General features: G+C 32.6%; 1 protein-coding gene and 1 pseudogene across 2 annotated transcripts; both read left to right on the top strand.

Annotated features, from left to right (window-relative positions):
* The first annotated feature begins 21 nt into the window (after positions 1 to 21).
* Positions 22 to 13,301, top strand: LOC148612042 (myeloid differentiation primary response protein MyD88-like; annotated as a pseudogene). Its single transcript, XR_015924299.1, has 6 exons — positions 22 to 861; positions 1,873 to 1,947; positions 3,158 to 3,338; positions 4,473 to 4,564; positions 5,720 to 6,416; positions 12,815 to 13,301. The product of XR_015924299.1 is annotated as a myeloid differentiation primary response protein MyD88-like (transcript).
* Positions 6,754 to 12,754, top strand: LOC148612043 (myeloid differentiation primary response protein MyD88-like). Its single transcript, XM_088593143.1, has 5 exons — positions 6,754 to 7,371; positions 8,382 to 8,456; positions 9,667 to 9,847; positions 10,969 to 11,060; positions 12,227 to 12,754. The coding sequence occupies exons 1-5, from the start codon at positions 7,035 to 7,037 to the stop codon at positions 12,517 to 12,519; spliced, it is 978 nt and encodes a 325-aa protein (XP_088449269.1). The 5' UTR covers positions 6,754 to 7,034; the 3' UTR covers positions 12,520 to 12,754.
* Positions 13,302 to 14,206: the final 905 nt, after the last annotated feature.

Below are 14,206 nucleotides of genomic sequence, written 5' to 3'. Positions count from 1 at the left end.
TGATGTAAAAATAATGTCTTTAAATTATTTTAAAATAATGTTTGGCATTAACTATATGTGGTAAATTTACAAACATTATTTTGTCTTTATATTTGTTTATAATACACGAATACAATAAACATACGTGTATCAATATCAACATATAGGCACGCACATGTAGAAAAAAAACTTCCGTTTCCTGTCTTAGTCAATTGGAATAGTTTTAAGAAAAGAATACATCCTATATAAACGCTACCCAATGAGTGAGGCTTTACTCGGTATACCGTTAAGGATTAAACTTGTGAAAACCTATCTCTCTTTAGACCCTTTAAATCTGCCAAATATAGACCTGAATCGTCATGATGTAGCGATAAAAATATCGAAATCGATTGAGTTGGGAATCCCGGAAGATTTATACTTCAAACATTGAATTTTTCTTAGGCTTAATCAAACAGATATACATAGTTCATAGGTGTTGGGGGAAATAAGCTGTTACCCGAATTGTTTAGTGTAAAGTATTATCGTCAAGTACTGTATAGTGAAGTTATAGTTTCTAATGGCGGATCACGAAGGTTTCAAAGATTTGATCGAGTTCAGCAAAAACGTTCCTATTCTTGCTCTTAGAACGAGTGTCAGGAAACAAATTTCGAATTACTTAGTTCGTTATAGGGGAGTTCACTAGTGACTGGTATGGGCTAGCAGAAGTTATAGGCTATAGTAACCAAGAAATACGGAAATTTGAACAATCAGACAGTCCAACATGTGCTCTCTTAGACAACTGGTCGACACGGGCACAGTTGGCACCAAATATTGACAGATTAATTCAACATCTACTGCGGATACAGAGACCGGATGTCATCACAGAATGCGAGAGGAATATAAGTAAGTACTTAGAAGCTAACAACTAGTGGGGAATTTTTTACAAGTTAATATATTGGAGTAATGGAGTGTTTCAAACGATTTGTTTACTTGCACATTTTTTAACCCAGGTAGTATTTAATAAAAGTTCATATATTTGTTGCCTACAGGAAGTCAAATTATATTTATGTGCAGCCACTCAAACGTGCAAGTTAAGACATTTAAATATTATAAATAAAATTACGTTGTACATATCCCGAATCGTTTGGAAAAAAACAAGGAATAATGTTCATATTCAGTAACAATGATAAGTTCCTACAAGATTCAAGTCATCGCCACAAATGTTCTATAATCGTCATCACGAACTCGTGGATCGTTATGACGTATCCATCTACATCATGAAAACCAATTTGTTCACCGTGTCACAGACATGACATTTATGAGCAACCCTGCGAGTATTTCTGGATAAGCAGAGGGTGTTCATTCTACCGGTGCACCTGGTCCATCTTTCTAGTTCTTAGTGGAGTCCGATTTGTTCATTTCCATTTTTTTCTTTGTACATGTTATTTTAGTTACTTCATGTTCTTTGTTGTGTGTGTCTATTTTGCCTGTCTTTTCGTTAACTTTTGATTATATTCTATAATTATCGCCCGAATCCTGGTTCCCTTGATTTTCCTTTCAAGAAAAATCCAAGTTCATAACAGAAGAACTGACGTTTTAGCTTGATCGATATAAAGACAAACATTCACATAATAAACTTATCGTTACCTCGGTCATCTTAGAAAGAAAATACTCTCAGTTAAATTTGCAATTCAATAAATCTTCGCGTCTATTCTCCTGCTTTCAACATGATTTATCAATAGTACTGAATTCAAATTTCTACGCTTTATTTATTTATTTATTTATTGGTTTTAGTTGAAGAATTATACTGTTTCTTCTAAATTTTAAGGGTTATTGTTGCTCGATATAATGTTAAAATTATAATTAGTATTATGTGGTAAAATTTACTGTTTCACTACTTACGGTGTATTTCAGGAAAGGATATAGAACATCAGACGTCACGATCTCAACATGTATCTGTTCCTAGGCCAAGCCCCCCAGTGATGACAGGTAACATGCCCATAGCTAGAAAGTTTTGAGGCGGTTCGAAGTGTTTTTTTTTTTTTTCTTTTTTTTTTTTTTTTTTTTTGGAGAACGTTTTTTGTTCTTACTGTAGTGCTTCACCAAATGTAATAAGCTCGTTTGTCACCGTTTTAATACTAGTACTTCCCTTGTTCCAAGGAGATCGCCGCGACCACCGAACCCCATGCCTACGTCAAAGGTAAGACATATGATATGTCAAGCCCATTCACGGCATTTTCAGATGGTGCCGCAGTGATTTGTATATGTGTTATAAGTGTGTTTATATCAGTGGGTCTATTATAACCTTAATATAGGACTGTCATACATATGAACATAAGATTGGTGTCGTTGGTTTCGGAGGTAGTTATATTATTTAGTTTACATATTGATCAATCATAATGCGTTTAGATTTCTGTTAATGTTTTGGTTTACTTGTATTTAAGCATAAGTGTTTATAAAAATCGGACAGAATTGGAAAAATCAGAAACATGCATGTCAAAACCCCACTGATCTGACAATGTAATATCACTCAAGGATACTTTTTTAATTGTAAAGACCATTTGTTTTTATCTCTGCGTCACTGGCTTTGCTCTCAATTTTTTTAATAGAATGTTAGAAAAGAGATTTTTTTGAAATTTTCAGTGTATTTCAATGAAATTGTAGTTCAATGGTTCAGCATGATATGGAAATTCTTGTATGTTTTCCTTGATTTTGATGGTGTAAATAGTCAAATTACACTATCCAAATGATGTTTTTTCGTACCATGGTTCACCTACTGCCTGATTCTTACAGGAACTGACGCTTAATTATGAAGTTTTTCAATACCCACTTGAATGGAACAAAAAGTTTAAATTTAGTTTCAGTTGATAGACGAATCAAGGCATTTGTTTTTTAACATTTTTTTTTCTAATTCTTTACTGGTATTTGATTCTCTCGTTCCTTTGACACTCAAGATTTGACCTCCATTATGACTAAGTATCTCTCAATTTCTATGCCACATTATTTTGACCATTTTGATCAAGTTAGATATCACCATTTAAGAGATTTGGGCTCTCTAAAACCTATAATTGATCGGTTAATTGATATCTTGCAACGCAACTTTCCTAACATATGTGCTGATCATCAAAAGTAGACCAAGAGTAGGTTTTAAAGAACAACATAAAGAATAAAGAGTGACTGCCAAAATTTTCCACCTTAGATGACGAGAGATTCGATGCTTTTGTGGTTTATGCCAATACAGACAGAGATATCAAATTCATGGTCGATATGGCTAAAGAACTTGAAGGTGAAAGACACAACATAAAACTGTTTATCCCTGGAAGAGATGACTTAGCTGGCACAGACAAATATCCTAACACGGCAGAAACAATCGCTAATAAGTAAGTACTAATAATAACAGGGAAAGTCTTCGACTTCATGTCATGTAGCTAACAACTGAAATATTTTTATTTCGTTAAATACATTACTGTGTCTAAAACAACTTTTTTTACGCAAGTTGAAACAATTATCTTTTTCGAAAAGCATAAGACGCTTACCCCACCGGTTCTCCTGGTCCATGCTTACAGTTTTTAGTGAGTCCATGTTGCCAATTTACTTTTGTTTAAATACGCATGTTATTGTTGTTATTTCATGATCTTTTACTGATTGCGTACATTTTTACTGTCTAGTCGTTAGTACTGATTTATATCTTTTTTTTATTACTATTCGAATTCTTGATTCCTTGCTTTCCTTAACTAAGGAAATGTTTAGACATGTATCTTATTAATTTCTCATAAAATTACAATACTAGCAAAAGGCTAAGGCAGTAATCACAAAAGTCTTAAAGGTGAAAGGTAATGAAATGGATTTATTTCGCACTAAAAAGTAAAGTATCGAAACATTTCAACAGGTTCGGAAATAGAAAGTGTTATGTCAAAAATAGGGATGCAAACGCAATGTTGAAAACTGAAATGGAAAGACATTCTTTTAACCTTATATATGAATGACCAAAAATTTGCATAGCAAATTTGATAGTTCTAACATCTTTGGGAATTTGTCAGACATTTCTATACGTTTAGATATCTTCCCTGTATCAATTTGATCCGATGGAGCAGTGTAGCGAATAGAGTCGTCACATTCTGAGACGTTTGTATAATATTGATTTGTTGTGACATGACATGCATCATTAATTTGATCCTCTATCCTGCATAATAACATCTAAATGAACTATCCCGTACTACCATACATCGTGTATTAAGTTACAGCCCTAGATTAATCCTACGAGGAGGAATGACAAGTTCAGCGAAAGCAACACTTTTAAATAGCCTAGCTGGCCGAGCGGTCTAGGGTGCTGGACTTTGTGCAGGTGGTGTTTCCATAGATGTCACAGCGATACGAGTTCGAGTCACGCGGAGAGAACGACCAAAAATTTGCATCGCAAATTTGACAGTTCTAATATCGTTGGGAATTTTTCAGACCTATATATACATATACACAGTTTCCTTGTAGAGCCTCACTGATATTTCTCTTTACAGATGCAGAAGAGTTATAGTTATTCTTTCTACAGGATTTGAACATAGTGAAGAATGCGATTTTGCATTAAAATTCGCCCAGTCCTTATCACCATGTAAGTACTAATATATGTTTCACAAACCATTAAGGAATGTTTGTTACATTTTTTCGTTCTATGAAGAAATATACTCAATCACGTGGTGCACACTAGATGACCTGCAGATTTAGGTTATTCCAAATAGGCCAAAAAATATTACAGTCTTTCCTTCTAATTAAACTTTTAGTATCAGAATACAACGAGTACTTCATTAAAAAGGTTGATGACGTCAAAGACACATTTAAAAAATTCTCTATGAGATAATGGACACAATTTGTTATTCAAACAGGAAGGAGTTATTATTGAATTTAATTTTTATTGAAATGTTCACAAACTTTGCCATCAATTATTATGAATATTCTCTAATCAACGTTTAACAGACCAATTAGCTGTAATAGTAGATAATACCTACACAGGCAAAATTATTTCACTTGATTTTTACATGAATTTCACATGATTTTCACATGAATTTCACATGATTTTCACATGAATTGAGCAAATAAACTAAGTGACAGACTTCACGTTAAATTCGGGTGATTGGAACCTTCACGTGAAATTCGCGCGAAATGATCATATGAAATTCGTGTTTAGTGAATTTCACATCAAAATCATGTTAATTTCATGTAAATTTCACATGAATTTCACGTGAAGCTCGATTAAAATGAATTTCAGGTGAAAAATAATTGCCTGTGTAACCAAAGCTTTATGTGTAACTTTGGTTTATACAGAAAGTTACCGTTCTGCAGTCAGTCCTAAATATCACAACATCTATCGGAGTTTATTATTGTATTCAGTACAATTAACACTTTTATGTTCGCGTTTGGATGTATTGTATGAGGAAATTTATCGAAGGGATTGATAGTTGACAAAACCAATTGGCTTCTAGATGTATGCTCTGTTAGTCGACATACATGTCTCGTATATGCCAGAACACTAATAGTTATTACGAATTTCAAGATGAATGTATCTATTTTCAAGATATCTATGTCAACGTACATGATTATTATTATTTCAAAATGCCAAATTAAATGTGGGATATAAAGACAACGAATAAACCAACCAAAATTAATAACATTAATGATTCCTACCCTATGTGATTAGTACAATACGACACAATGTTGAAAAATCAATAAACATTAAGTTATTAAGTTTGTTTTCTTTTTTAATTTCCAGGTGCAAAGACAAAACGAATAATTCCAATTTTAATTGACAATATTAAGATTCCATTAATTTTGAACTTTGTGAGTGTAGGAAACTTTACAAACCATCTTCCAACAGAGTGGATGTGGACTAGAGTTGCTGCGACAATCAAATGTCCCATGGTTCCTTTCACGCAAGATCTACAATGTACAATTGACGATTTGAAAAATATGAAATATGAATCCAAGGCTGTTGCACACATGTTCTATGGAATTGGAGTCGCACTTCGTGAGTTCAAGGACGATGAAGAAGAAGGTGGTGATTGATAGGAAATCTAATGAACGATCAGGAGCAAGAACTTCGAAAAAAGGAAAAAAGAAACAAATGCAATCAAACGTCATATGTTTCCACATCAGTACAAAATTCTTACATGACGTTTTTATACATTTCAATATGAATGCAACTCTAACATGAAAATCGAATGAATAAGCTTTAATTAAGATACTATTAAGATACTAACATACGTATTTGAGTCGTATTGAATTAAAGCTAATTACTCAGTAGTGATATTGTTTTATGTGTTTGTTGAAATAAATATAAGAACAAAATATGCTCTATCATACTTGTTTATTCAACTTTAAAATTATTGAAGTCTTATTCCCATTGAAGAAACTTTTAAAGTATCTTGAATAGATGACAAGTCATGGTTTGTTTGAAAATACTAATTAAGGTAGACCACACTCATTACACGGAGCAGTATTTAATGTCGTCTTATAAAATCGTACATACGCTTGTTTTTTTATTGAAAAAAATAGTGCTTGAAATGATGTAAAAATAATGTCTTTAAATTATTTTAAAATAATGTTTGCCATTAAGTATCATGTGGTAAATTTACAAACATTATTTTGTCTTTATATTTGTTTATAATACACGAATACAATAAACATACGTGTATCAATATCAACATATAGGCACGCACATGTAGAAAAAAAACTTCTGTTTCCTGTCTTAGTCAATTGGAATAGTTTTAAGAAAAGAATACATCCTAAAGTAAAGTGAGGCTTTACTCGGTATACCATTAAGGATTAAACTTGTGAAAACCTATCTCTCTTTAGACCCTTTAAATCTGCCAAATATAGACCTGAATCGTCATGATGTAGCGATAAAAATATCGAAATCGATTGAGTTGGGAATCCCGGAAGATTTATACTTCAAACATTGTATTTTTACTAGGCTTAATCAAACAGATATACATAGTTCATAGGTGTTGGGGGAAATAAGCTGTTACCCGAATTGTTTAGTGTAAAGTATTATCGTCAAGTACTGTATAGTGAAGTTATAGTTTCTAATGGCGGATCACGAAGGTTTCAAAGATTTGATCGAGTTCAGCAAAAACGTTCCTATTCTTGCTCTTAGAACGAGTGCCAGGAAACAAATTTCGAATTACTTAGATAGTGAGGGGTTCGTTATAGGGGAGTTCACTAGTGACTGGTATGGGCTAGCAGAAGTTATAGGCTATAGTAACCAAGAAATACGGAAATTTGAACAATCAGACAGTCCAACATGTGCTCTCTTAGACAACTGGTCGACACGGGCACAGTTGGCACCAAATATTGACAGATTAATTCAACATCTACTGCGGATACAGAGACCGGATGTCATCACAGAATGCGAGAGGAATATAAGTAAGTACTTAGAAGCTAACAACTAGTGGGGAATTTTTTACAAGTTAATATATTGGAGTAATGGAGTGTTTCAAACGATTTGTTTACTTGCACATTTTTTAACCCAGGTAGTATTTAATAAAAGTTCATATATTTGTTGCCTACAGGAAGTCAAATTATATTTATGTGCAGCCACTCAAACGTGCAAGTTAAGACATTTAAATATGTAAATAAAATTACGTTGTACATATCCCGAATCGTTTGGAAAAAAAACAAGGAATAATGTTCATATTCAGTAACAATGATAAGTTCCTACAAGATTCAAGTCATCGCCACAAATGTTCTATAATCGTCATCACGAACTCGTGGATCGTTCTGACGTATCCATCTACACCATGAAAACCAATTTGTTCACCGTGTCACAGACATGACATTTATGAGCAACCCTGCGAGTATTTCTGGATAAGCAGAGGGTGTTCATTCTACCGGTGCACCTGGTCCATCTTTCTAGTTCTTAGTGGAGTCCGATTTGTTCATTTACATTTTTTTCTTTGTACATGTTATTTTAGTTACTTCATGTTCTTTGTTGTGTGTGTCTATTTTGCCTGTCTTTTCGTTAACTTTTGATTATATTCTATAATTATCGCCCGAATCCTGGTTCCCTTGATTTTCCTTTCAAGAAAAATCCAAGTTCATACAGAAGAACTGACGTTTTAGCTTGAACGATATAAAGACAAACATTCACATAATAAACTTATCGTTACCTCGGTCATCTTAGAAAGAAAATACTCTCAGTTAAATTTGCAATCCAATAAATCTTCGCGTCTATTCTCCTGCTTTCAACATGATTTATCAATAGTACTGAATTCAAATTTCTACGCTTTATTTATTTATTTATTTATTGGTTTTGGTTGAAGAATTATACTGTTTCTTCTAAATTTTAAGGGTTATTGTTGCTCGATATAATGTTAAAATTATAATTAGTATTATGTGGTAAAATTTACTGTTTCACTACTTACGGTGTATTTCAGGAAAGGATATAGAACATCAGACGTCACGATCTCAACATGTATCTATTCCTAGGCCAAGCCCCCCAGTGATGACAGGTAACATGCCCATAGCTAGAAAGTTTTGAGGCGGTTCGAAGTTTTTTTTTTTTTTTTTTTTTTTTTTTTTTTTTTTTTTTAGGAGAACGTTTTTTGTTCTTACTGTAGTGCTTCACCAAATGCAATAAGCTCGTTTGTCACCGTTTTAATACTAGTACTTCCCTTGTTCCAAGGAGATCGCCGCGACCACCGAACCCCCATGCCTACGTCAAAGGTAAGACATATGATATGTCAAGCCCATTCACGGCATTTTCAGATGGTGCCGCAGTGATTTGTATATGTGTTATAAGTGTGTTTATATCAGTGGGTCTATTATAACCTTAATATAGGACTGTCATACATATGAACATAAGATTGGTGTCGTTGGTTTCGGAGGTAGTTATATTATTTAGTTTACATATTGATCAATCATAATGCGTTTAGATTTCTGTTAATGTTTTGGTTTACTTGTATTTAAGCATAAGTGTTTGTAAAAATCGGACAGAATTGGAAAAATCAGAAACATGCATATCAAAACCCCACTGATCTGACAATGTAATATCACTCAAGGATGCTTTTTTATTTGTTAAGACCATTTGTTTTTATCTCTGCGTCACTGGCTTTGCTCTCAATTTTTTCAATAGAATGTTAGAAAAGAGATTTTTTGAAATTTTCAGTGTATTTCAATGAAATTGTAGTTCAATGGTTCAGCATGATATGGAAATTCTTGTATGTTTTCCTAGATTTTGATGGTGTAAATAGTCAAATTACACTATCCAAATGATGTTTTTTCGTACCATGGTTCACCTACTGCCTGATTCTTACAGGAACTGACGCTTAATTATGAAGTTTTTCAATACCCACTTGAATGGAACAAAAAGTTTAAATTTAGTTTCAGTTGATAGACGAATCAAGGCATTTGTTTTTAACATTTTTTTTCTAATTCTTTACTGGTATTTGATTCTCTCGTTCCTTTGACACTCAAGATTTGACCTCCATTATGACTAAGTAGCTCTCAATTTCTATGCCACATTATTTTGACCATTTTGATCAAGTTAGATATCACCATTTAAGAGATTTGGGCTCTCTAAAGCCTATAATTGATCGGTTAATTGATATCTTGCAACGCAACTTTCCTAACATATGTGCTGATCATCAAAAGTAGACCAAGAGTAGGTTTTAAAGAACAACATAAAGAATAAAGAGTGACTGCCAAAATTTTCCACCTTAGATGACGAGAGATTCGATGCTTTTGTGGTTTATGCCAATACAGACAGAGATATCAAATTCATGGTCGATATGGCTAAAGAACTTGAAGGTGAAAGACACAACATAAAACTGTTTATCCCTGGAAGAGATGACTTAGCTGGCACAGACAAATATCCTAACACGGCAGAAACAATCGCTAATAAGTAAGTACTAACAATAACAGGGAAAGTCTACTGAAATATTTTTATTTCGTTAAATACATTACTGTGTCTAAAACAACTTTTTTTACGCAAGTTGAAACAATTATCTTTTTCGGAAAGGATAAGACGCTTACCCCACCGGTTCTCCTGGTCCATGCTTACAGTTTTTAGTGAGTCCATGTTGCCAATTTACTTTTGTTTAAATACGCATGCTATTTTGGTTATTTCATTATCTTTACTGACTGCGTACATTTTTACTGTCTAGTCGTTAGTACTGATTTATATCTTTGTTTATTACTATTCGAATTCTTGATTCCTTGCTTTCCTTAACTAAGGAAATGTTTAGACATGTATCTTATTAATTTCTCATAAAATTACAATACTAGCAAAAGGCTAAGGCAGTAATCACAAAATCTTAAAGGTGAAAGGTAATGAAATAGATTTATTTCGCACTAAAAAGTAAAGTATCGAAACATTTCAACAGGTTCAGAAATAGAAAGTGTTCTGTCAAAAATAGGGATGCAAACGCAATGTTGAAAACTGAAATGGAAAGACATTCTTTTAACCTTATATATGAACAACCAAAAATTTGCATAGCAAATTTGATAGTTCTAACATCTTTGGGAATTTGTCAGACATTTCTATACGTTTAGATATCTTCCCTGTATCAATTTGATCCGATGGAGCAGTGTAGCGAATAGAGTCGTCACATTCTGAGACGTGTGTATAATATTGATTTTTTGTGACATGACATGCATCATTAATTTGATCCTCTATCCTACATAATAACATCTAAATGAAATGTCCCGTACTACCATACATCGTGTACTAAGTTACAGCCCTAGATTAATCCTACGAGGAGGAATGACAAGTTCAGTGAAAGCAATACTTTTAAATAGCCTAGCTGGTCGAGCGGTCTAGGGCGCTGGACTTTGTGCAGGTGGTGTTGTCATAGATGTCACAGCGATACGAGTTCGAGTCCCGCGGAGAGAACGATCAAAAATTTGCATCGCAAACTTTACAGTTCTAATATCGTTGGGAATTTTTCAGACCTATATATATATATATACATATATACATATACATAGTTTCCTTTAGAGCGTCAATGATATTTCTCTTTACAGATGCAGAAGAGTTATAGTTATTCTTTCTACAGGATTTGAACACAGTGAAGAATGCGATTTTGCATTAAAATTCGCCCAGTCCTTATCTCCAGGTAAGTACTAATATATGTCTCACAAACCATTAAGGAATGTTTGTTACATTTTTTCGTTCTATGAAGAAATAAACTCAATCACGTGGTGCACACTAGATGACCTGCGCAGTAAGTTATTTTCAAGTGTTTACCACGGGCATTTAAGTTATTCCAAATAGGCCAAAAAATATTACAGTCTTTCCTTCTAACTAAACTTTAAGTATCAGAATACAACGAGTACTTCATTAAAAAGGTTGATGACGTCAAAGACACATTAAAAAATTCTCTATGAGATAATGGACACAATTTGTTATCCAAACTGAAAGGAGTTATTATTGAATTTAATTTTTATTGAAATGTTCACAAACTTTGCCATCAATTATTATGAATATTCTCTAATCAACGTTTAACAAACCAATTAGATGTAATAGTAGATAATACCTACACAGGCAAAATTATTTCACATGATTTTCACATGAATTTGACATGATTTTCACATGAATTGAGCAAATAAACTAAGTGACAGAGTTCACGTTAAATTCGGGTGATTGGAACCTTCACGTGAAATTCGCACGAAATGATCATATGAAATTCGTGTTTAGTGAATTTCACATCAAAATCATGTTAATTTCATGTAAATTTCACATGAATTTCACGTGAAGCTCGATTAAAATGAATTTCAGGTGAAAAATAATTGCCTGTGTAACCAAAGCTTTATGTGTAACTTTGGTTTATACAGAAAGTTACCGTTCTGCAGTCAGTCCTAAATATCACAACATCTATCGGAGTTTATTATTGTATTCAGTACAATTAACACTTTTATGTTCGCTTTTGGATGTATTGTATGAGGAAATTTATCGAAGGGATTGATAGTTGACAAAAACAATTGGCTTCTAGATGCATGCTCTGTTAGTCGACATACATGTCTCGTATATGCCAGAACACTAATAGTAATTACGAATTTCAAGATGAATGTGTCTATTTTCAAGATATATATGTCAACGTACATGATTATTATTATTTCAAAATGCAAAATTAAATGTGGGATATAAAGACAACGAATAAACCAACCAAAATTAATAGCATTAATGATTCCTACCCTATGTGATTAGGACAATACGACACAATGTTGAAAAAAAATCAATAAACATTAAGTTATTAAGTTTGTTTTCTTTTTTAATTTCCAGGTGCAAAGACAAAACGAATAATCCCAATTTTAATTGACAATATTGAGATTCCATTAATCTTGAACTTTGTGGGTGTAGTAAACTTTACAAACCCTCTTCAAAGAGAGTGGGTGTGGCCTAGAGTTGCTGCGACAATCAAATGTCCCATGGTTCCTATAACACAAGATCTACAATGTACAATTGACGATTTGAAAAATATGAAATATAAATCCAAGAATGTTGCACACATGTTCTATGGAATTGGAGTCGCACTTCGTGAGTTCAAGGACGATGAAGAAGAAGGTGGTGATTGATAGGAAATCTAATGAACGATCAGGAGCAAGAACTTCGAAAAAAGGAAAAAAAACAAATGCAATCAAATGTCATATGTTTCCACATCAGTACAAAATTCGTACATGACGTTTATATACATTTCAATATGAATGCAACTCTAACATCAAAATCGAATAAATAAGCTTTAATTAAGATACTATTAAGATACTAACATACTTGTTTGAGTCGTGTTGAATTAAAGCTAATTACTCAGTAGTGATATTGTTTTATGTGTTTGTTAATATAAATTTAAGAACAACATATGCTTTAATTAAGGTAGATCACACTCATTACACGGAACAGTATTTAATGTCGTCTTGTAAAATCGTACATACGTTTGTTTTTTTATTGAAAAAAATAGTGCTTGAAATGATGTAAAAATAATGTCTTTAAATTATTTTAAAATAATGTTTGGCATTAACTATATGTGGTAAATTTACAAACATTATTTTGTCTTGATATAACACGTATGAAAGTTCGATGACCCCAAATTGTCATTATGAAATAAGAAAAAATGTCAGACATGTTCTCTTTATACACATTACCAAGAAATCTTATATACCAGTTTTTTTAATAGTTTGCAGTCTATATGAAATGTTGCAAAAGATCGCCTATTGTTTGTCTCAATTATCTCGGAATATAGTTCGGTTACTTATGTGTTTTATATCAAAATTTCACAGGTGTTTTCAAGGATAACTTATAGAAACATTGTGACTGTAGTTATGACTGACAAGTATATTTCTAAATAAATTTGACAATTAAACATTATCAATTCATGATTAAAGTTCATCAAAGTTAGTAATGTCCTTTAAAAGTTTGCAGCTATATAGCATTTGTAAACCCGAAGTTTCAGTAAAGCAACAAATGAACTTTGAATAGCCTTTTTTGTCTTAACGATATCACGACGTACACTTTCGAAAGTCGTCCCATGTAGATTGAATTTAGATCAAAGTTCATCAAACTAAAACACTGATTCAAATTCGTTTATTAACATAGAAATAACATAAATCTTTGGCAAATCAGTTTTGTCAATCATTCCCTGCTTATCGTAAAATATATTTACAAATCTTAACTGGCGACTTGCTGACGTTAAAGTTGCAAGTTAAATCGTGTTTCAAAAACAACAAGTAAATGTTTCATTTTTTTCTCGTTCAAGATAAATCATATCTAATACATGGGACATTTAAAGGTCATCTTGCAAAAAAGTCATATAGAAATATGTACTTCCAATGAGCAAAGCAAATATTGCTTAAAGTCTTGCGTCAATTAAGAATTATATACTACATATAGAAAAACTACAGACATTTATTTTTGTACTTAACGTTTGTATTCCTTAGTTTAATTTGTACTATTTTTTTTTTGTCAGTTTCTCAGTCTTGTCTTTATCACTTGATCCTGCATTTCCTGTTCTAATCATGGTACCATCGCTTTTACTTTTGATATATTTGCTGTGAAATCAAGGTTTTTTGCAAAATCATTTTTTTAAGTATTGTAGACAATGGTAAAGGTAAAAGTCTTTTTTGTATAAGTATGCTTAAAACTAATTCGTTTGGATGACCTTTAAGTTGACTCATTTGTATGCTAGACACAAGTGTATTAAACTGCGTCCTACTATAAAATCTTCTACTTTCTTACCTTCTTACTTGTGCAGCAATATTCTTGCATCTT

This window comes from Perna viridis, chromosome 7, assembly GCF_037379345.1.
Source record: "Perna viridis isolate PV_CMFRI_1.1 ecotype Kerala chromosome 7, ASM3737934v1, whole genome shotgun sequence".
NCBI lineage: Eukaryota > Metazoa > Mollusca > Bivalvia > Mytilida > Mytilidae > Perna > Perna viridis.
The sequence above is the reverse complement of the archived record's forward strand: the minus strand, read 5'-3'. Positions and strand labels throughout refer to the sequence as shown.

Excerpts from the sequence above, each read along its gene's own strand:
- LOC148612043 (XM_088593143.1), top strand. The coding sequence starts at position 7,035 with ATGGCGGATCACGAAGGTTTCAAAGATTTGATCGAGTTCAGCAAAAAC. Across the intron at positions 8,457-9,666 it reads AAGCCCCCCAGTGATGACAG|ATGACGAGAGATTCGATGCT; the intron begins GTAACATGCCCA and ends TTTCCACCTTAG. Across the intron at positions 9,848-10,968 it reads GCAGAAACAATCGCTAATAA|ATGCAGAAGAGTTATAGTTA; the intron begins GTAAGTACTAAC and ends TTCTCTTTACAG.